Source organism: Telmatherina bonti (genome assembly GCF_933228915.1).
Source record: "Telmatherina bonti genome assembly, chromosome: 16".
Classification (NCBI taxonomy): Eukaryota; Metazoa; Chordata; class Actinopteri; order Atheriniformes; family Telmatherinidae; genus Telmatherina; species Telmatherina bonti.
Genome location: NC_136614.1, coordinates 28,238,755 through 28,262,361, shown reverse-complemented (window position 1 = coordinate 28,262,361; position 23,607 = coordinate 28,238,755). Strand labels below are relative to the sequence as shown.

Sequence of the window (23,607 nt, the reverse complement as noted above, 5' to 3'; positions counted from 1 at the left end):
TACTGACCTCTCTCAATTTTGATCCAGCTTTTAAGCTTGTGTTTCAGCTTTGCCTCGGCGTTCATACCATTGAATATAACATCCATGAACTTTGAGCCTGCAAGTTGCATTTTCCTCATGGGGGGGGATACCAGATTGTCTTCATACTATCCTGCTCAATCTATAGTGTAGTTTAAATGAGATCCTGCTTTTGATCTGAAATGTTAATTTAGGTTTCCTGCAGACCTGACATGTGGTGTCAACATTAAGAAGACAGAAAATACGCTTGTTAGCATAACTTGGACCATATACACACACATAGCTGGGTTTTTGTAAAACCGAATATCTTCCCCCTCCGGCCAGTTGGAAAAGAAAGAGTTCGCACAACCTCGTTTTGCAATAAGAAATCCATCCACATAACTGTGTTGTTGAGCAGTAAATAACGCCAACACAGTTTTATGGATATCCATGATGTTGAAAACAAAGATCACACATGCGACGTCATGGTATTGTCTGTCGCAGACGGTGACGTTTCAGAACCAAAAACCCTGGTTATATATGTGCACATGCAGACATGCAAAAACAGTGTGTTCACAAATCTTCACTTGTGTTGGAGGTTTTTAAAAGAATAATTTTTTATTGCACAAATCTGCGTTTTCGTCTGGATGACAGGCCAAATCAGGGAAAATATCTTCATTTTGTGAGATACCGGCTAACTTTTGGCAAATTTCTGAATATATTATCATCAATATTTCATCACATAAAAGCAAAATTGCATTTATGTTATCTTTATTTTAAGAACATTTTTTAATTGTCTTGTAGCCTTAGCATCATGATTTAAGGTTCTTAACTGAGTTTTATATACTACTGAATAGTATTAGTAATACAGTGTAGGCTAGCTGTCACAATAGTTATAGATTTAAATGTGGAAAAAGTTCCGAGATATTTACATATCAGGCAAAATAAGTGAAAATAATTACTGATTAAAATTTGCAAGAATTTTAATATTGTTAATAATAGTGTTAATATTGTGCTGGATTGCCCAGGAAAGTGCTGTTATTTCCCCTTGCTAGCACGTTTAGCTAAATATCCACACTTGCAAAGCACATACAGGAAGTTTATTAAGAAAGAGTTTCAATTTTATTAGATATAGCAGAAATACTGAAGAGCTGAAAAGATTGATCGCACTCTCGTTCACGGCTAGCAGCCAGTAGCTTGTAAGTTTAAGTTTGCATGAAAAATAAAAACACTTGAAGTAGTTTGGATGTAAACAATAGACAAAATTATAGTAATGCAAAGTAGTTATTGCTATAATAATACGACAGGAACGTTTTTTTGTATAAAAATCCCAAGTCATACTGGCTAAACTAAATCTTTTTTTTTCTTTTTTTTTTTTACTTCAGTGTGTTGTGATAAGTGTCAAGAAATGAACCTATAGCCAGCGACTGGTTTGTAGCTTTCCCCGCTGATGCTCTGGGTTTAGCATCTTTCTGCTCTCATAAGGAGTTTTTTCTTCTTCTTTAGGAATATGTTATAGTTGGCTTAAATTTCCAGTGTAAGCATCACATGTGCTTGGTCTGTTTGTAGAGCATGTTTATAATTGGCTGCACAATGGGAAATATATGAACACCTGGTGTCTGCAGAACTTGTATAAATTCGGTAATTTTTTTATTGTACTGTGCATAATTGTATACCAGCAACCTATGATAGAAGCTGCTCTTAGAAAAAGAATCACACAAATTTGATATGCACCCATACATTTAATTTGGTTAAAAAAAAATGCCGGAAAAATAGCTTGTTTCCTCTGTTTAGACAGCAAAAAATACAGTATGTAAGTATTACAATCTCATGAAAACTTTATACAAAACAATGACTTTGTTTTGCTTCCAAAAAGACCTCATCATATGAAAAATGGACCATTACCGCCATACAAACATGCACAATGTCAATATTGCAACAGATCCAACATGCATTTACACTTGTTTGTTTTGGGTGAACCAACACCTCGTCACCAAGTGCCCGATGAGGAAACAGGAAATTTATTCTCATGTAGCCCATATTAGCCTTTTCTTTTTCATGTCTTCATATTGCAAGGGTTTTATTGCCATGCGAACCTCATAAAGAAGTACTGAACTGATTATCCTTAATTTGGTCCAAGCTTATTTATATGGGGGAGAGAGGGTGAAAGAAAAGATCAGAGATAATGGGTTTCATGATGATCACAAAAAAAAAAAAAAAAAAACAAAAAGGAGAGAGCTGGACTTTGTGTACCCCTCCTATTCTATAAGCTCATCCTTTTTATGAAGTCCTTTGTCCCATCCGGACACAGTTTCAGGTCAGTGAGTGTGCGTGAGAATGTCAGATTGAAAACAATGAGAGAGGAGAAAATATGCATACTGAAAGAAAGCAGCCAGCCTGCATGATTCACACATATACTCAACAGTCTGTTCTGATTTTGTATTCTCAAAGTTCACATCACTGATTCTGACAGTGTTTGCCCCCCCCCCTCTCTTGTAGGGCCTAAATAATGCCTGTTTATTCAGGGAAGCCTTCCCCAAATGTACATTCATATGAGCAGTAAACACTGCCCGGAGCTGGCTGTGTCCAAATCCTTTTCCTCAACCCAGCTCCGGTGCAGAATAAACTGGAAAACCTGCCTGCACAGAAAGCAGGAAATGTTTATACTTATTAAATTTTGGCCTCAGTCTAGTGAAGAAAACATTACAAAGGGAAGACATTCATTCATTCATTATCCAAACCACTCGGTCCGACAAAGGGAAGCTGGGAAGCTGGAGCCTAACCCAGCAGTCTTCTGGCAAAAGGTGGGATACACCCTGGACAGCTCGCCAGTTCATCGCAGCAAAAGGAGGAGAATGATTTATATATTCTTAGTTCTGGTTAACTTATAATCCTGTTGCAGGAGAGCTTTAACAGGAAGAAAAACTCGTAACTGAATGGGTAATATCCTTTCATTTATCAAAGGGATTGTAGGATGTGTTGCATTAGTGGACTTTGTGATCAGTTTTCTCTTGGAGATGCAAGCAGGGTACTTGAAGACATCGTTGGACAGTTTATCCCCACATTTTTCATGCTTTTAATTGGAATTTTCTATGGATTTGCAGTCACATGTGCAGTGTTATTTAGCTATGCTTTGATCACTTTGTCACTGATTTAAATGAAACATTGAAGGCTCACAAAAATAGCAAGAAAAATCTAAACCATTAAAAATGTGACAAATATCAAAAGTAAATTTTGTGAGGAACCAAAGATGAATGAACAGTGGAAATGAGTCTGGTATGCAACAAGAATAGAAACAAGTACAAGCCGGTGCTAATTGCTACATTCATAGATAACAGTGCATAAAAGCTGAATGTTTGCCCAAATCTGACAATAATGAAATAAAATCTGTCACTGGGGGCACTGCCGTTATTTTTATATGCATATATATGTATGTGTGTATTTGTGTGTGTGTGTGTGTGTGTGTGTGTGTGTGTGTGTATATATATATATGTATATATATATGTGTATATATATATATATATATATATATATATATATATATATATATATTTGCTTTAAACAAAACTGAAAAATAAGGAAATGAAAAACTAACTAAAATCTTATTCATTTTTTATCATTATTATTATTATTAATTTATTATTCTGTTGTTGTCCTTATTTATGATGAAAAGTAAACAAGATGTATTATTACTCTTTTTTTCCCCACAAGTCTTGCGGTGCTTAATGAAATATGTGTGATGTGCTTTAGTGAAAATATCACCATGAATTTTTCCCCTCTATAAAGAACAGTCAGTTTTAAGGCCACCCTTCACCCTGCACAGGGTTTGTGTCTTTAGAGGTCAGTAGTACTCAGTTACCCTCAAAGCACATTGTTACACATGAGTGCATACAGTAAATAGCCTGAGAGGTCACACCGCACACAGCAAACCGGGTTCAGCATCAAGTTTTAAAAAACAAAACATATTATTTGCTTGCTCCTTAATCAGACATATTAAAATATAAAAAGAAATTAACTGAAAAAAAAATCCTATCTTCCTCAGTTGTTTGTTGTGTGAGCAGGTGTCTGTCCTAAACCCTCAGGGGGGGGGCCGGCAATATAAATCAATGCTTCATGCGGTTGATGGGGAATGAATTGACTGCTGGGCAGTTTACCACAAATCATCCTTCTTGGCTGTAGTGGGATTTTTATTCCATCTCTGTGATATCTGGTTATATGGGCTCATTCTGGCACCCAAATTTGGGGGGAACCAGAGGGTGCGGAGGGACCTGACAAACGCATCACTAGCAGGAATTGAACGGGGACTAACGGAGCCACAGAGCCGTGTCTAATGCAGGGTCCTCATGCCAGGTTACAGTGAATAGTGCCATTGTGTGTCCCAGAGATCTCTGTGTCCCTCAAACAGAGAGCCACTGTCTGGAACAAACCAGGGGGTGTGATGAGTCAAGCAAATGCTCCAGTCTTCATCGTGGCTGGCCGCTCCCATCGCACCAGGTTAAATCACACTGTGCAGGTAGCAGAGCTGGGAAATAAATACAAAAAAAAACAAAAGGGAAGCAAACACATGGGGAGGGGAGGTGATTTAAGTTGGGATGAAAGGGGTGGCATTTTCACGACGAGTGGGGAGTCTTGGTTGCCGCTCAAATGAAGAGGTCTGTTAAACGTTGTGTGACAGCCGATGTGATAAGAGCTTGACAAGCTGCAAAGCCTTTCCTCCAGATGTTTAGGTTCAACTCTTAACCTTTGTCACCCTTCAATCACAGCTACGCTGTTGCTGTTTGCTCTGTCAGAAATGACACAAATAGTTAAAGTACTTTTTCCATTTAACGTCCCGCAGGGTACGAACCGTCTACCAACCAGCGAATCCTCTCCTGCCACAGGCTACCTGTCCTGCGTCCAAAAGCCTGAGGCCGTGGTGCATGCCATGAAGGTAAAACAATCTAATTAGACTTTTAGGGAAGTTGTTTGGAAAGTTGCTGGTTTCTTAGCAGAATTTTGTGTCGCATAATTTATTTTTGAAAAAATTCACAGCTGTGATGATCTGAGTTTTTATTTAATGGAGCTCGCTGTAAGAGAAGAGAAGGTGAAGCACCTGTTTTTACCCCCAGAGGTTAAAAAAACAAAAAACAACACTCCTTTCTTTGTATGTTTTCAGGTGCTGGAGGTCCATGAGAATTTGGACAAGCAGGCTCCCGAGGACTACGAGGACAACCTCAGTGAGAAAGAAAAGGCTATTGTGAGAGAGATGTGCAACGTAAGTGCAGCACCTGGTGTTTGCTCAGACCGGTTCAATACGCACGGTCCAGCTTTCTACATGCTGAGAGAAGAGGTTTCAAGTCCCTTATTTCAGCTATAATCATTGTAAAATGTAGAGTAAATAAAAACAAAAAGCAAATCTTTGCCAGGATTTTAAGCGCAAGTCAAGTTGAAAACAGTGATACAACGGATCCTTTTATCATGTTTCTAAACACAGTGCACAAATCTGACTTCCAGACTGGCTTTTTTTTACTCTCTCTGAAGCCAGACTTGTCTTTTTTTTTTTTTTGCTTATCTTGCTGAAATAAGCAAAGCATTCCCTGGAAAAGAAAACATCAGGGTTGGCAGGATAGCGTTGCACCAAAACCTCAGTTTATGCAAGTTACCCATGCTATTGGTGCTTAGAAACCCATAGATCATCTCTGATCCTGACTTTGGAACTGTGCCCTGATGACAGCCCAGATGGTGGTCTGTCTGCTTGGAGGACTCTGTGTCCATACCCACGTTTACATGGAAACTTTTTCTCCATTCGGTTGGTAATCAAACCAATTTAAGATTTCAGGGCAGATGTTTACATGGAAACTAATCTCTTCAGATCTGGTGTGTACATGCGCTAACATGTAATCAGAATGATCCAGTCTGGCATGCACAGAAAGATGTTTACAGCTCCAGATTCATCAAAGTTGAAGAGGTCTCCAAAAGAGGTCACAGTAGTGGATTTTTCAGTCCTTTCAAGCAGCAGCCTGAAACTGGTCCGCTCCTACTGCAAACAACGAAGACGAAAAGCCGCAGAGACAGTTTGAAATAAAAGTAAACTTTCTCCTACCTTCCGGTGAATTTGCTTGTTCGCCACCATCTTCCCAAGTGAGGACATGTCACTCGTGGTGCGTTTACATGTACTCAGAGCATGCGCTGTAAGAACACAACCTGATTCAGCGTTTACATGATACCTCCATCGGTTTGGGCAAAAGGACTATTCTACCTCTCGGAAACCAAATGAAGATCCTTTCGTTTAAACATTTTTCATGCATGGATAATATTCATTTGGATAGAGCTCTCAAACTGATTGCAGTCAGTATATTTGACTCCATATAAATATAGTTTATGATTCCCATAAAATTTTCTCTTTATTCAAGTTCCTTATTTTAAATAAGCCCGAGTCCAAAGAGCATTTCTGCACCTCCAGTTATTTTTCTTACAGTTTCATGTTAGTAAATTCCTGAAACGCTCTTTAGGATACACTGTTTATTATAATATATAATGCTGCTGAACTGTAAAGCAAACTGTAAAACAGTCCAAACCTTTTAGAAAAGATGTTGCTGCCTTTATGTTGAAAATATGTTTCCTGATCTAGTATTCAATGCGTTTTGCACTGATTGCATGAAAACTTGCTGCCAATAACTAATTGCATCATAGTTTTGCTCCAATGCAACATACATTATGGTGTATGCGTGTCATTTTTGCTCCAGTTACGTTTTCTGATTGTCCGTTCGGTCAGCTATTTTAGTTCTCTTTACTGGACACAAATTGTTTAGTTTTTGAGCTGATTTATCTAATGAGGAACTCACTTAGACTTATTTAGCTTGGACTCTTGCAGCAAAGTCCTGGACACGGCTCTTGCTCTCCTTCGCTCCCTCCATCCATCCTTCGTTCTCTTTCCAACCCCCCCGCTCCAAAGCCAGCTCTACACTGGAAGCCGTAGAGGCTCATAGTTGAGCTGTCAAAGTAATTAAATTGGAGTGGCAGGGAAAAGAGCACTCCTCCCACCCCTTAGCCTCCCATATCTATTCTTCCTCTCCTCTGCCCCTCATTTCCCTCCATCACTCTGTGTTGGTGCTGAAAAGGCCCAGCCCGGAATAAAAGGTCTGCTGATTAGAGAGAGAACGAGAGTTTGGCTATCTGGGCTCTGCAAAGGTATGTGACAGGCCAGGAATCTGGGGAGCACTACAATGGTGCCTCTGTAATATCACCGGGGTTCCCTGGGGGGGCCCCTCTCAGTCAGTGTGAGAGAGAGAAGCCTCAGTGAGAGGAAGGACGGAGACATCAGTAGCTCGGCTGCACCGAATTGCATGCATGTGTGTGCAGGCTTTGCAGCTCAAAGTCATGCAGAGAGCATTTGAAGTTCCTCCTCTTAAAAAGAATTCCTTCTGTCAGACTCTCTGCTCCTCTTCCTCCCTCAACTTCACAATGTGCTTCTGTTCGCAGGTGGTGTGGAGAAAACTGGGTGATGCCGCTGGATCAAAGCTGTCCATAAGACAGCACCTCTCCGGGAACCAGTTCAAGGGGCCGCTGTAGCATGGCAACAAGGGCCACAGATGGATACAGATCAGGATCTCCAGTATCTACATGCACCTAAAAATAAAAAAAACACACCACCCTTCTCCCTGCCATGCCGTGTTCCCCACTGCCTACACACACTCTGCTAAAACTAGCTAAGTGGCTTCAGAAAGGACTCTGTAGTTTGTAATTTTACATGTACAATTTTACATGCATGACATGTTTTTATCTGTTGAATTTTATGTTGACTACTGGCAGCTCGTTTCACCGATCCGCCACTCCTCTCTCATCAGAACGCAAAATGGCATCTCCCCCATAGACTGTATATAAAAGATGGGCGGAGCCTTCGACGATTAAAAGTGAAGCCAATGCAGAGGTGCATAAAACTGCAGTTCCCCCTTCATCCACTAGGGGCTGCAAAACAGAGCAAATCCCCATAGACTCCCATGTTAAAAAGACCAACTTCACAGCAGAAATAAATATGTTTACAGCCTGGTTCAAAAATCCATTTACGGTTTATAGGTCAGGTTTACCTTCATGACAACTGTGGGGGGAGTGAATTTTTCTCTAACTCGCCCGTTTAAAAGTAATTTAATCTCAAAATTCTGCAAATTTATGGGCGTGTCCTTTTGATTGACAGGTACCCAATCTCCTGCTTCAAGTAAGAAGAACGCAGAATAACTGCGGTTTTTAGCCGGTTAACAACGTGACTTAGCTTTAGCCCGCGTACCTCAGTTAGCTGGTTAGCTCCTGTTATCTCCGGGTTAGCTCTTAGCTACAGGCAGCTCGGAGTTCGCTCGATGTCAATCATCCACCATGACGCTCACCGCCCCCCTCTATTCTCCACCTCTTTGCTCATATTTGTATTTTCCTGTATGAGACGTCATGCGTGACCCTGCCAAAATGGTGATAGTAGGAACCACCCACCGAGTTTCAATTCAGCTCTTCAGAAACCTAAGGGTGACGTCACGGAGGCTACGTCCGTCTCTTTATATACAGTCTATGATCTCCCCCCTGTAAAACCGCTACAAACACACTCTGCTTTGAGCTATTTTAGAGCATAGCTGTGCTGTTGTTAGCTAGCAATGCAACATGGTTACAAGCACAGTCCTGACAATGCCGCCATGGGCGGAGACCTCTCCGATTGTTGCTCAAATGAGAAAGCAACGGTGTGGCACGATGTTCTATAAGTTTTGATAGTACCTCCTTTAGAGACCCCAGCTCCTGTCACATACCCCCCTCCCACTTAGTGGTTAAATGAGTGTAACTAGGATTAGCATTCTTACAATGTTATCCGAGTGAAACCCACTGTGATCTAGCGCCTTTTGCTCAAAAAGACCAGTCTGTTGATAATCTAGGGATCACTGTTAACTTCTGTACATTATGTATAAAAAACCATAGCACTACTTCATTATTACTGTTAATTTTACTTTATCTATTTTGTATTCTAGCGTGGCCATGTGATCAAGAATTTAGTTTTAAAGCACACACAACCGGACCTTAAACAGGGTTTGCTTTTAGTATTAAGCTTCTTTTTTGTTATTCTTTTCCAGATGGATTATAATTATCATCATTCTTTCTCTCTATAACCTCCGAAAATGTGTCAAGGCCATTCAGAATCTACCATTGCCATTGATTATTGGCCTGATAATTACCTTGCTTTGTGAATCTCACTAAAATTGTATGCTGTGCGCATGCTTGACAATCATTTTATCAGGTTGGGAGGGTTACAGCTTTACCTTCACCCATCTGTGACTGAGTGTGTGCGTGTGTGTGTGTGTGTGCGTGTGTGTGTGTGTGTGTGTGGATGGATGGAGATTGAATGGCTATTTTGCAGCTGTTTCTCCATTTTTTTGACTGTTGAACCCTGGTTACAACATGGTTGAAGACTGCTGAAGACACTTTCTGAATCTATACAAAAAGAAAATAAGTGTCCCATCATCTGCAATAAGATTTTGAGGGGCTGTTAACTGGACTTTTTTTTCCTTAAAGTTTGTCCCATTAAACGTTTGAAATACAAAAACAAAAAACAAGTATATATATAAAAAAAAAAAAAAAAAAACTTTTTTTAAGGTTAGCTCCTTTCTGTTGCCATGGATTCAGCAGGTGTGTTCATGCGGTGCATGTTCCTTTTGGTTTTACTTTTTTTTTTTCTTCAATTAAAAGAAGTTAAGTCTTCCCCTTGATGTCTCCACACCATGAAACACTAACATTTTAAAAGAAGTATTTCTTGATGTCAAAATGAGCAAACTTTGTTTGTCAATGTATTTATTGCTGAGTGTAAGGTAGAGATTGGAGAGCCATCATGAACTGATCAGTTTTTTCTTATTTTTTTTCCAGCATTTGCTCACTCTGTAAAGTTGATATATTTGCTCAGTGGCTGATGGCTCAGGTTCTCCCATCTCTGGTGTTATTTTTCCAAATTAGAACATTTCTGAGGCTGCCACTTATCGGCCTCTGGTCTCTTAAATAATGAATCAAAATGAAAAAAAAACTAATCAAAGTAAAAGTGTCCTTTTTTCTAGGAACCGATTTAAAGCCATGATACAATTTTGAATACTTAATAAATGGCATTTGATTTGAGATGTGCCACGTTTTCTTTCAATGTGTTTTGATTTGGAACCCAATTGTTTTTTTGGTTTTTTTTAACATCTATAAAGCTTCTTTTGTTTTTGTCTATAAACTAAAACCCACAGTACAGAACCTTAGAATATGCGCATACATGTGTATTCCTGTAGCAACTAGCATGACTGTAACTTCTTTTCACTGACAAGATGAACATTTGGCAGGTGAAAACTACATGAAATAGGCCACTTTTAGGAAAAAAAAAAAAGAAAATTTGGGAAAAAATAAAGGAATTGTTTAATGATGATGTGATGTGCTGTGATGTTTATTCACTTTGAGACATATTTCTGCAGCATTCTCTCTGGGTAAGGCTGCCCTCTGCCTGTGTAAAGCTAGAACTACAATTACAGGCCAAAAAAAAAAAAAGAAAAAAGCCAAAAATGTTGTGACTCACCTACAAATTATTGTTCCAGTGTTTTTTAGCCACAGATGTATAAAAGTAAGCACCTGGGCATGCAGACTGTACAGTATAAAATCCTGACCTCTAACCCATTAAACTACTTTAGGATGAATCTGAGTGAAGATTACAAACAGGACCATCTCTTGCAACATCAGTATCTAACTTTATGAACACACTTCTAAAAGAATGGTTATAATAATCCAGTAAACACACTCCTAAACCTTGTGGAAAGCCTTCCCGGCAGAGTTAAAACCTCTATAGCTGCAAAGGATTGGTCAGCTCTATATTCAACCCTACAGATTATAATTGGGATGTCCCGGAAGTCTAAATACTTTACGGTAATATGTTTTGGATTATAACGTAAACAAGTTAAAATGCATCCAGCTGTCTTGTGACTTCAGCTTGTCATTAATTCATATATGATTGGTGCAGATTAAAGGTGGCCTGATAACATTCAGACTATTATTTATTTACTTGTAGGTTCTAGGTCTTATGTTTGCCATGCTAGATGTCTTTCTCTCTGCACTCACTGAAATATGCAACAGTTCATAGCTTCCTCTAGATTGTGTAAATGCATTGAAGGATTTTGCAAGAATCAAATTTGTTACTTTCCTCTACAACAGATTTAGCAGGAAGTAATGACTGCAACATAGTCTGATCATTGATTAGCAAAGAGTTTTCCATGTTCTATCATCTCAAAGACTTCTTGATCTTTTAAAAACTCATTTTTGCACATCTCCCCTGAATATTAAACAATAGTTTCCTGCACAGAACTTGACGAGGCCTTTCCAAGATGATCACATGCAGATTTCCAATCTTTTTTCCTCATGCTTATATGTATCCTGTCTGATGTTCTCATGACTTTTCACATGGTTTCTGGCTACATTAGCTCTGGTCTGAAACATCTGTCCAGTCATTTCTTGTCAGAGGAAACCTGTTGTCAAGACAAAGAAGTAACTGAAAATCTAAATATTTGGTGCAGAATAGTCTTAATTGCAACTTAATTTTTCACCTCATGGAGACTGATGACACGTAACTCAATTTAAGGAAGCAAAGCAGGTCTTTAATGTTATGAGACAAAACCAAATCTATGAGGAGACAGAAGAGAAGCCTGACTAAGGCACATATTGAATCTCTCCAAACAATCAGTATATATGTACATCAACAGTACGCTGTCCAGTGTTAGACATGGTTGATCTGACAGGTTTTCCGTTCTGTACTGCATTTAATTATGTCTGCAGTGTGGATTCACACTGCAGACATAATTAAATCAATAATTAAAATTATACAAGTGTACTTGAAGCAGAAATATCTTGCAAAAGGTTTTCTGAGTAGAATGAAATAAGTATTCAGGTTCTGTTTTAAACAAATACAACAAGAACTTATGAAAATTTTCTCAGTAAATCTGAGAACTCAGTAAGTCAGAACTGGGACCGCTGGAAATTCACAATGAAAGAATATGAGAAAAGAAAAAAATACAAGTTATCCTTAGATTCACTTTCGTGGTAAGCAAAATGCAACATCTCACAGTGAAATAACAGGACTGCGTGTGTGACAGTAAAGATAAATTTCCCAGAACAGAACTACAATGTTTACAGTGAAGTCACCAAACTGGGCGCCAGTCCCATCCTGTGGATGTTGAAGTCACTCAGTTCACAATTTGTTCCAAGATACAGACTGAAAACTTGACTTTTCTTGTGGTTCTCATAACAAAATTGTCCAGACCTCACTTTTTCTTTCCTGTTTTAAGTCCATTAGCTGAAAAGTCCTCTTTTACAACCTGCAGCAGCTGAAGCTGTACTAAAGGTGAAGCAGCTCCACCTTCCTCACTTGGAACCAGAAGACACAAATTCCCGGTTGTTTCTAGTCTCCAGAAAGCCCAGCTGGGATCAGCCTCATCTCATCCAGCCACCACGGTTCATAGGCATGCCTGGTGGGGGTGGGAGGGGCACTTGTGACTGTCCTGGGGGCACAGGAGGTGGAGGAGGGTACCCAGTGGGTGGAAGACCTATCCCTGGTGGAGGTACGTGGCCTGGTGGCATGCGTGGAGGTGGCGGTGGAGGGTAGCTGTTATACCCTGGTGGAGGATAGGTTGGTGGCAAGCTGGGCGGCGGGTATGAGGAAGGAGGAGGTGGGCCTGGAGGTGGTGCTGCAGGTGGAGGATAGACATGTGGGTGATATGGCGGTATTGGGGGTGCATAGCTGGGCGGCATGGGGGCGTAGGAGGGACCTTCTGTCTTCATTATGGACTGTAGGTTCTGGTAGCCCTCTCCAGACATGTAAGAGCCACTAGTGGACATGATGTAGTTGGAGGGCGGCGGTGGAGGTGGGCGATGGGGGAGTGGAGGAGGCTGGTGTGGTGGTGGGGCATGTGGGAGCGGAGGAGCTGCTTCACTTCCTGGTTCTGCTTCTGCAGGAGGAGCTGGAGAGAAAAAATGTGTTAAAAATTCACCTTCATATTATTAGAAAGCTCAGATGGAGCCGCCTTGTTTCAGCATGACCCCAAATAACCTCTCCCTTCACGGACAGTGAGTGCAGAGCTGGGCCAAGACTGCCGCCCCCCCCCCCCCCCCCCCCCCCCACACACACAGATTGGTCTGGGATACTTTAAGGGTATGCGTGTGTTTTGAAACAATGCCCAGACGAGTTGCGATTATGTAAGCAGACTAAACGACTTTAGGCTTCTTCGTGAGTGCCAGTCGGAGGCGTGGTTGCTCTTTATGAGCCCACACGCAAGCAGACAGCAGGGTGCCCCAATCTGCACCCAAGTTCAAACCCGTATTTGGCACATAAACAGATACAGAAAGGGTTTGGCTCACCTGGGGGAGGTTGTGATGCAGGCAGCGGGGGCATGGGGCTCTCCAATCTGGGAATTTTTGATCCAACTGGTTCTGCTAATGATCCAAGATTACATTAAGTGACCTTTATATTTGCTAAGATGTTCATAAAATGCAAAAATGTGGCAAGAAAATACAAATCCGATCAGATTTGCGCGTACCGGTACATGGCATAAGTGTGATTTCTATGCACAGCATACTATTCTATTCTACAGTCATTTAGCAGACGCTTTTATCCAAAGCGACTTACATATGAGTGAGAACAACACAAGCATGAAATTAAACTCATTCTCATTAAACTATTTGACAAAATATACAGGCGGTCTTTGGTTTATGAACAAGTTCTGTTTCTACACCGCAAGTCGGATTTTTACCCTTAACTACCCCCTAAATCACTTGATAACCATCTAAATACACATATTATACATAATATTCATTGGAAAAACAGTGCAGGCGATGAAAATAGACATTTCAATTCAAATAAAATAAAAATACATAATAAATATACATGCATGGAGCCAGCTGGGATAGGCTCCAGCTTCCCTGCGACCCTGAATTGGATTAAGCGGTTCAGAAAATGACTGAAATATACATAATCTCAGCCTCCACGTCACACGTTGTAGGAGCTTATACAGAACCTTGTAACTTCAAAACTTGCTGTTTTTTAATTAACATTTACTTAACGAGCGTCGTAAAGTTGAAACAACAGAAATTGGAGAACCGTGTAACCCAAGGACCGCCTGTATTCGTGATTAAACATCAATAAAATAAGGCAGATTATATACTCATGTGAACAGATGTTTTACCTGGAGCTTTCGGCTCATCTTTTGGGGAAGTCTGAAACAAATGAAAAATAGATGCAACTTTAGAACCAAAGATGTGGGACTATTGAAAAACCTGTCGCTCGTGCAAGTGACGTTTACATGAGAACGTTTGAGCTGGCGAGCAGGGCTGCCACTCTGAGGAGACGTCTTTTTTGGTGGTGGAGGAGGAGGGATGGGGACAGGCGGCTGTCCCTGCGGTGCAGGAGGAACGGGAGTGGAAACAAGTGGCGCCCGCTCCTTCTCTTGTATCTGCTGAGGGATGGGCTTGTTTCCCTGGGAATACAGGTCCAGGATCTGGTGGCAAATGTCTGCAGAGCCGAGACGTGTTTGGGTTCAGAGAAGTCTGTGACGAAATTATACAAATATCCAAGAAAAAGTACAAGTATTACTACCTTCAAGAAGCTCAACTGGGACATCCTGGACAAACTGCTCCCACCAGCGACGAGATGGCTGCTTGGTGGTCCACTCCTGGATGTCAAACTTACACAGGCGGCCTGCCAGGTACATGACGGCCACAGCAATAATTTCTGGCTCCCACTGCAGCGACAGCATGGTGCAAAGGCTACCAAGGAGAGACACACACACACACACACACACACAGTGTGGTTAATATATTCACCAAAATATGTCTGGAAAATGTCTTCAAAATGAAGATCTGGAACCTTAAAAAGACATCAATTATTATCCACTTTTCTATTCAATCATGTCTTGTCATATGTTCTTATTTAGTGGTAAATGCCACAACATAAGGAGATAAAATAAAACAGAGGCCATATTTTAATCCGTTAAGTAGTCGGCATCTTAAACCACGGACTATATGAAAAAGTTCTTTAAACATAGATCATTCCCAGACTTTCTTACAACATGCCCTAACCAGCATCCCTATATGACAGCCAGCAAGTTTAAAAAACATAACCCTTAAATACAAATCTTTCTTTTATAACGTATGGGAAAAAAAAAAAAAAACAACTAAGATTTAAAGAGAGCACGGGAGCCTGTGAGGTGCTGTTGGCTCACCTGTCATTGACAAACGTCCAGGCCATTTGCAGCACCTTGCACACTTTGTTCTTCTCCCCTACAGCATGGAGACAAAACAACACCCCGCTCGTTACTGGTTCCCAGTTCAGCAGACCAAGTGGTGGCACTGTCGTATTTGTCTCATCTCACCTTTGAGCTGTTTGACGTAGCGCAGCAGAAACATGTAGGGATGTTCCACCTGCAGGTCAAATTTGATGGTCTGGAGCAAAATTCTCTCCAACACCATCACTTCCTCCTGTTAAAGAACAAAAAGAAAAACAACAAAGCTGGATTATTTCAAGATTAGTCACCATATGGTACCTTCACCTGCAAAGATACAATAATAAACTGAAGTTTTGCTTCAACTTCTGGTGAAACAGAAATATTAAAAACAATCACTGAAGTACATTATTATGGCCCACATTAGTCCATAATCCACACGGATAAGAATGTGGGATTTTAAGTAGAAAAAATTTCCATTTTATACGTTTTATTTGTGTAAAATCTGTATGTATGTATGTAAATATATATATATGTACACACACACATTTATAATAATAATTATATATATATATATATATATATATATATATATATATATATATATATATATATATATAAAATTATTATTATTATTATATATATATTATTATATTTTATATATAGATATATTTGTGTGTGCGTGAGACTTGTGTAATCCTTCCACTATGAAGCTTGTGCAGAAAACACGGTGAAGACAAAACTGAAGACATTGCTTAAAATGTGCAGAATAATGAAGAACAATGAGGTGAGAAAATAAGTTTATGGAGTTTCTGCAGCATCGTCCCATCAATGCTGACACGAAGTGTTGCTGAACTATGGCTGGGGACAGTTTCATGCTAGTTAGCGTAAGGACACAGAAGACAGTTAAATATAAGTGCAAATTGTTTGGTTTTTTTTAAAAAAAATTATGCAGTTGTGTATGAAAGCTGTTGTTGGTTCAATAAACCCTGAAACCAGGTCTGTTTTGCCAGAGCTTCATGTAATACATATGAAAAGTGTTGAATTTCACAATGGACAAATGTATCTGCGGCAAAACAGTCAAATTCACTAAATGTATGTGCAGAGGGGCCAACTCAAGTTTTCTGTGTGATTTTGTCACCATAGTAACAGATCAGAAATGGAGAGTAAAAATCCCAGCGGTAATAGAGGGCCACTGTTTATGTTTGGTTTCATCTACTGATGGTACTTCAAATCAAAGTGGGGTATGATATTACGCTGCTTATTGACAGTATGTTACAACAAGCAATACCTCTGGGCCCTTTGCTAGAACTGAGCACGGTAGCAAATAATCAGGGAAGCTGTTGTTAAAGCACAAAGTTCTTTAGTAAGAACATCTTCTTAGAAATGTTGTGAAGATTTACTTTAATCTCTTTGTCCTGTTTAAAGTGGAAAATGCAAGTAGAGGCAGAGCAGCACTGAACTGAACTCTTTACCGTTGATCAGTAAAAGTTGGATCATGACTGAAATGGTTACTGTGGGGCCCAGTCAGTTTTGACACAGAAATATACTGGGCATATCAGATTGTGATGGGCACAGTGGATTATTATATATTGTAAGAACTGATGATACTAACATAAAAAATAACTCATACATGATTGACACCACATTTTAGAGGGAGCGTTTGATTCAACACATAAGGGTCTATATGCCTTATTTTAAGACAATGATCTACAGTTTACTGTCTTACCCAAGTTCCCTGTGCTAAATTGAAATGAAATTAAAAGCTTTTTTTTTAAATAACTTTTTAAAGACGGTTTATAATTGCTCTTTTCCCTTAACGCTTTGGGTGATTTTTCGAACACTTACAATTATGAAAACTGGACTGAGACATGACCCAATCTGGTGGACTAGTTTTCCAGCTAGGTAAAATATGAATGTGTATATTAATATAAGACTTGATGTCATCAAAACTTTTTTGAGGCTTGCATAAAATTGGACAGACTGTGTCATGGGGATAAATGATCCTAAATGATAAGCAAGAAGTAAGAGTTAGTCAGAAAGCAGATACTGCTAATACAGTAATGCTCCAGCTGGATAATGCATCCTTTGTGCACTTTGTTTCACTTTAGCCAGAGTTTCATCTATTAAATCATTATGAAATATAAGTGAAAGGAAGTTATATAACAAACTATTCAATGTAAATAATCTACTATGTGCAAACGTTTAAAAGAAATATGTCAACACGGATATGAGAAATAAAAGAAACGGCACCTTTGGATCATCTCCGAACTGGGCAAACTGAACATCATTCAGCAAGCTGCGTGCTGTTTTGATGATATCTTTACATTTCTTTGGGGTTTCCTCAACTTTTCCAGCCAGGAATAGACAGCAGGCACCCGTGACCTGAAGACACGCAAATCACAACAATAATCCCAGACATTTAATCTGCATTAAGGGATCGGAAAAAGATAAAAGACAACCACAAACTGAACTTACATATCTGGGAAACTGCTTGAAAGAGTGAAACATGTAGAAACGATGGAAATATATGATGCCAGTTGCCAGCGTGTCATAATGTCTGCTGAGAGTTAAAGATTCCTATAGAAATTAAATCTGTACTGTGTTATGTAAACGGCCATGTCACCATGGCAACATGACAATTCCTGTGAAAACAAAAACAAAAAAAGGACAAAAAACAAACAAACAAAAATGCAAACTTAAATCTAATAGACCAATGAAGGATACAGGCCAAGTCTAGTCCCCACGTCAAATATGAAACGGGCTCCCTCCCTTCGGTACCGGGCCTCCGTGCCTGGGTCGAGACCCTCTGACTGAGACGGTGTGTGGGCTAAATCCTTCTTATCCCAGTACCAGCATGGCTTGATGTGGTCCAGAATTGCTTGGCCAGACATGTTCTCCTTGGATTCCTTCATTGACTGAGGGGAGGAGGTGGATGGACCTGCTGCACTAGTCTGCCAAAGTCAAAGACATAAAGAGTAGAATTACTCAACAACTTTCAAATCAATATCCTTAATTTGTTTCATATTTAGATCTGCAAAATTAAGCCACATAATCAAATTTTAAAGAAAATAACTTGCACTTAAAAACCTGATTTCTTTAAATTGCTTTTATTTACTGTGCAGTCTATACAGGTTAAATACAAAAAATTGGCCTGATCTTCTGTCCTCTGCGGTCCAGTAGTACAAACTTTGCAATGCAAACAATTATACAAAATAAATAGAAAAATAAAATAAGAATCCAGAATATCAAGCAGATCTATAATGCTTCCCTTGGCAAAATAAATTTGCCCAGCAGAACACAGCATCCAGATAATCATTCTGCCTGCTTAAATGCTGGACAAGACAAAAAAAAAGAAAAAAAAAAAAATGATTGTGAGTTCTCTATTTTCAAGTTTATGTTGAGGTTATTTGAAATGTAGTAAGTATACACTCTGAAACACTGACATATACATATTTGAGGCACTTCAAATCAAGCTGATTATTTGAGTTAATACTATTTTCTCCAAAGACAGTACACTGAGATATTGTACCTTAATTAGTATACATGACAGATTTAGTTACTCTTCACCATACTAATTAATATTTATGTACAAAAACATACTAAACATCGGTTGTAGTGTTAATTGGCTAACCATATTCATAGAACATAACAAATGATCTAATAATAAAGGATTATTAAATACAGTTCACCATAAATAGCACTAATCTAGCTCCGCTGCAACAAGCATTATTCCAGTGATGCAAATAATCAAATGATGAAACTAACTGTAACAATTTGTGCACTAAAAGCTTGTAGTACTAAATTTAGTGACATAATTTGACATTTGTCACCGGATAAACTGAATATTTACCTCGAGACTTTGGTGATATTACTAGAAAATTGGCATGTTTCTTCCACCACTATGAATAAAGCTAAATATTCAGGGGGAAAACTTCACAACCGATAGCGTAACAAATGGGCAGAGTATTTGACTCTTGACACTGATCGATAGAAAACCACTTTTAAAGTATTTACAAACCAAAATGATCAGAATCAAGCGAAGAGTTGCCAAATTAGCCAAAGTGCTAACAACTAGCTCTCATAGAGGATGCATCTTCACATTATCTTAGCATTAACAACCAGCTTAGTGATATTTGTATGAGCTCAGTAGTATGTAGTGTAGTTACTAAAACGCACTATTAGGTGATAGATGAATAAACAGCCAGGGAATAAAAGGTCAACGCAGCTGAGCCTAGCGTTGTTCATTAGCTAATCTCGGCTAGCAAACTTCCAGAAACGACGCGGCTTCAAGCTTCAACCTGTAAAAGTGGATAGAATTCACCCCGTACATCCTCTTGTTAGTTTTAGTTAAACACAACACTTACCTTTATCATGTAGGCGACAGATTATATGAGATAGCTGTAAAAAATAATTAGATTTTAATTAGAATAAGTTGGCTAACAAGTGACGAACCACAATCCCCATTGTAACAAGGGCACCGCCATGCGTAGTGACGTTTCTGACGTCACGACGCAGAGCATCGAGTTCATGTATGGTGTGGAAGCGATTTTCTTTTTTCTTTTTTTCTTTTCTTTTTTTTTTTTAAATAAACTTTTTTCTTTTAATTTGTATTGCGATGTGACTTAATGAACAATTATTTAAAATTATGGTTTCATATGAGTTATCATTTTGAAATATAATTGTAATGACAACTTTCTTTTTCTTTTTGACGACCATTATCTTCTTCTCAAGAGACACAATCTTCTTCAAGTCCGCTAAAGAAGATCATTCCTGCCAGCAGACATCAGCCTCCGGAACAAAACCTCCTTAAATTAATTATTAATTATCTACTACAATATTGAATTTCCCTTTGGCGATTAATAAAGTATTTTTCATTTTCATTCATTTCATTATCAAAACATGCATTATATTATTTTATTTTTAACAACGACCACTAGAGGGAGACAAATAATCACTCGTGGGATTCGTCAGTCAAAGTGTTTTCTCATTCTTTTCTTTTTTCAGTCAATACATGGAGTCGTCTGGATAAGATAATGTAAACATTCAGGCAACAAATTCAGTCAACATTTCCTTTAACTCTATCCTAAGTTATCACTATGTTTGGACATTTTCCAATACACGCTTTAATTTTTTTTGTAGGTTGCACAGTTGTCCAGCACACCGACAATTTATGCATTCAGTTTTTTTCCTTTCATTGAAGTATTTCCATATTTAATTTAAGAGGAAATACTATAAAAAAAATATGTTCAGAACATTTGTGGTTTTTTAATCAATATAAATTTATAAAATAATTTTTTTTATTAATGATCAAAATAAAACAAAAATAAAAATGTCACTTGTTTTAAATAATGTACTACCAGTTTCTGGAATTAGTCTTAATGATCAACAAGGTTAAACAGATGCTATATTTCTATTTATGTGTCATATAAATACAGTACTCAGCAATTCCCCTGATGTCATTATGAAAGTTTATTTAAATAAAAGTGACTTATAAGTGAATAGGTAAGTGCTACTTATCTAAAGTGACCCTGCTTAAGTCCATTTAAAACAGACATTAGATAGTCAAACTCAAGAAAACGACATGGTATTATTCTTTTCAATTATCTAAATCCAAAAGGGGCCTAGATTGACCTTGAACTGAACTATTTGTTTTGAATATATGTATATAAAGTTACATACAAACAATGGCTTCCATTTATCCTTTTGAGTTTAGTCTAAATCCCGTAAAAATAATAATTTATAAAAAAAAAACAACAACATTAGAATTCCCTTTGTGTGTGTCTGCCTTACGTCTCATAGAAACAGATCCCAAGTAACATCTTATGCCCTCTCCCTGGTCTCACTCCTGCATTGAATCATTTACTCCGTCCACATTAAAACTGGGAATCTGCATGCATTATATATTCACCCCTGCTCGGACAAATCCTCTTAACTGTGGGAGAAATTGTCAGGATGGGTCCTGTAGAAAAGTAAGAGCCTTGTCTAGTTGTATTGCCCGTAGCAAGGGAGCATCTCAATCTGTCACTCAAATCCACACACACACACACACACACACTCACACCAAGGACAGTAAATCAGCTTATGAATAATATATACTTATACTTTCTTTATTAATATTAAACATTGCATAATGAAGCAGCGACTATAAGCAAATCCCACAGCAATATTCACATTACCGCAAGCTTTCCTGGAGTGGACCTTTCATTGTTTATGTCAGCCCTGTCACATTGAGGTTTATCACGTCAAAATGGCTGCTTTGAAGGGTTTACTCATTTAACCTCAACACAAAACCTGTCTGGTCTTGAAGTGTGTGTACTGTATCATATGCATTCTCCTTCATATGTTGCTTTATTTTAAGAAACTATTTCAATGTAATTTTTATTTGCTTTTGATTGGTAGCTACGCAGGGGAACAGGGAGCTATGAAAAATAGAAAGGGATATAAAGAAGGATGTGACCCAGAATCAAAGCCAGCTAAGCTGCATGTACTTTTGTCCACTCATGTGCAAGAGGTACACTTTTAAACTTTGTCACTGGGCACATTTAGTTACTTTTACATAAATAATGTGTGGGGAACCTTCTTATATCCTCCCGGTTTTACAAAAAGAGACTGAATTTCAACATAATGTCTCATGTTAGCTGAGCAAAACTTCCATTTCAGCACATCCCTGGTATATATGTTGCCCTGCAGTGCGTTTAGGTTCTCTGCTTATTCAGTGATGACACTTACCACCAGAGACGCATGTCTCCTTAGAGGCAACACTTTGGACTTAAAACCTTTCCTGTGTCCACAACCAGGACTATGTTGGCCCAGTGCACCCCAGCTTAAACTGCTTTTGCCCGAAGCTTGCAGATACAAGCTATAATGGAGACGTTGATGTATTATTGAGAAACCCATGGGTAGGGATCAAGGAGCTGCTTGCAGCCAGCAGAGATGGCAAAAGGGCGACTCAGGATCATGTTTTCCTTTAGCATCCAGCAAGTCCAGGGTTTGCTGATGTTCTCCTGGGCCTGATCTAAAGACAAGCCGAAAAGAGGGAAAAAAAAAAAATATATTTTATTATGTAATATCATGCTTGGTACATGCTTTGGTTGACCTATGAAAGAAAGCTGTTATGTTTCTATGTGGCATCTGCTGAGGTTATGTCTACTTGAGCCAGAGCCGAGATGACATTTCATTTATATAAATAATTACTGTCCTGAAAGTCCCCTAGGCTTACCCTGAAGCAATCAAACTTCTAATGCTCTTAAAATTGCCCAGCATGTTTTATTAATGGCAAGCTGTAAAATGTCCTGCTATATGACTGCGCGCGTCTCTGCGGATCCACCAGGAAGTAGTGTCAACTTTAAATGGCCATAAGAGGGTTTTACTTTGACTCAACAATGCGTTTCAGTCAAATTACAGCGCTGCACAAGTTTGAATTGCATGGGAAGGTTTAGGTGCGCCGTCGCTGCGAAGCACTTATCAGTAAATGAATACAGTTAAGGGTGTGTAAAGTGATTGTCCATTAGTGCCATTAATTGCCAGTGACTTACCCTGATCTGCTCTAAGGACTCTTCTGGATTCTGAATTGTGTAGATTACGATTTAAGTAGGCTTCATTCTATAAACTAAGATCAAGTTTGTTAATGCTTTAAGGCGTCACCTCCTAAAAAAAAGCTTCACGTCTCCTCACTGTGCCAACAGAGGGTACTGTTGCCTCACAGCATGTTGAAATGATCCTAACAACAAACCTGCACCATGCTGCTCCCCCTGTCACACAACGTGTGTGTGCTTTACACTTTTATTTACACTGATTGTCTGCAGCAGAAGTGTTCATTCTGAATGTCCAATTTGACCTCACAGGCTCAGCACTCAAGGTCCTGAATGGGAAATAGAAGTTTTACATGAAATTTTCATCATTATGTGAAAGATAAACTGGTTGAAATAAGGAAAACAGCCCACAGGGAAAGAGGAAAGTAATCACACTATTTTATTTTATTTTTTTTTTTTAATTAAATGATCTCCTTGTTTTGGAGATAGAATCAGGAGAGAGGGGGGATTTTCTCAGAGGTAACTGGACACTGCTTCAAAAGTAACACATCGTGACCCAGTGTGTAAAGTAAGTTGAGTGGGGTTCATCGCTGGGGAGCCTTTTGCCCCCTCCTCCCCACCTCCCCACCTCCGTCTGCCGGTGTTGTGTCTCGTCCTCTGTCTCCACGCACACCTTAAGGGGATAAAGACACGGACGCACTTGAACTTGAATCCCCTTCCCCTCTACGCAGAGGCAAGTCCACGCAGGTCCGCGCAGGGTGTACATACACACACGCGCAGGGTGTACATACACACACGCAGACAGACACGTGGTCGCCACCGAACAGCGCATCTTTCAT

At 39.1% G+C, this 23,607-nt stretch overlaps 2 protein-coding genes across 3 annotated transcripts in view; one reads left to right on the top strand and one right to left on the bottom strand.

Moving 5' to 3' along the window:
- Window positions 1-7,548, top strand: part of ccdc85cb (coiled-coil domain containing 85C, b) — a gene marked incomplete at its 3' end in the record, with an annotated part of 47,360 nt that extends 39,812 nt beyond the window's left edge. Inside the window, exons 5-7 of the mRNA XM_079255792.1 lie at window positions 4,835-4,927; window positions 5,153-5,251; window positions 7,459-7,548. Of these exons, the coding sequence (XP_079111918.1) occupies window positions 4,835-4,927; window positions 5,153-5,251; window positions 7,459-7,548 (282 nt within the window). The remainder of the gene's footprint in view (window positions 1-4,834; window positions 4,928-5,152; window positions 5,252-7,458) is intronic.
- A 4,104-nt stretch (window positions 7,549-11,652) lies between these two features.
- Window positions 11,653-19,720, bottom strand: ccnk (cyclin K). Of its 2 annotated transcripts, none has more exons than XM_079254964.1 (11): window positions 19,601-19,720; window positions 17,961-18,187; window positions 17,712-17,793; window positions 17,487-17,618; window positions 15,384-15,489; window positions 15,234-15,291; window positions 14,609-14,778; window positions 14,316-14,524; window positions 14,199-14,229; window positions 13,375-13,449; window positions 11,653-12,977 (listed from the first exon to the last, which is right to left on the bottom strand). In XM_079254964.1, exons 1-11 carry the CDS (start codon window positions 19,607-19,609, stop codon window positions 12,451-12,453), a joined length of 1,626 nt encoding a protein of 541 aa, XP_079111090.1. In that variant the 5' UTR covers window positions 19,610-19,720; the 3' UTR covers window positions 11,653-12,450. The 2 variants fall into 2 exon arrangements, with proteins under 2 accessions (XP_079111090.1, XP_079111091.1); XM_079254965.1 differs by having other exon boundaries at window positions 13,375-13,446.
- Window positions 19,721-23,607: the final 3,887 nt, after the last annotated feature.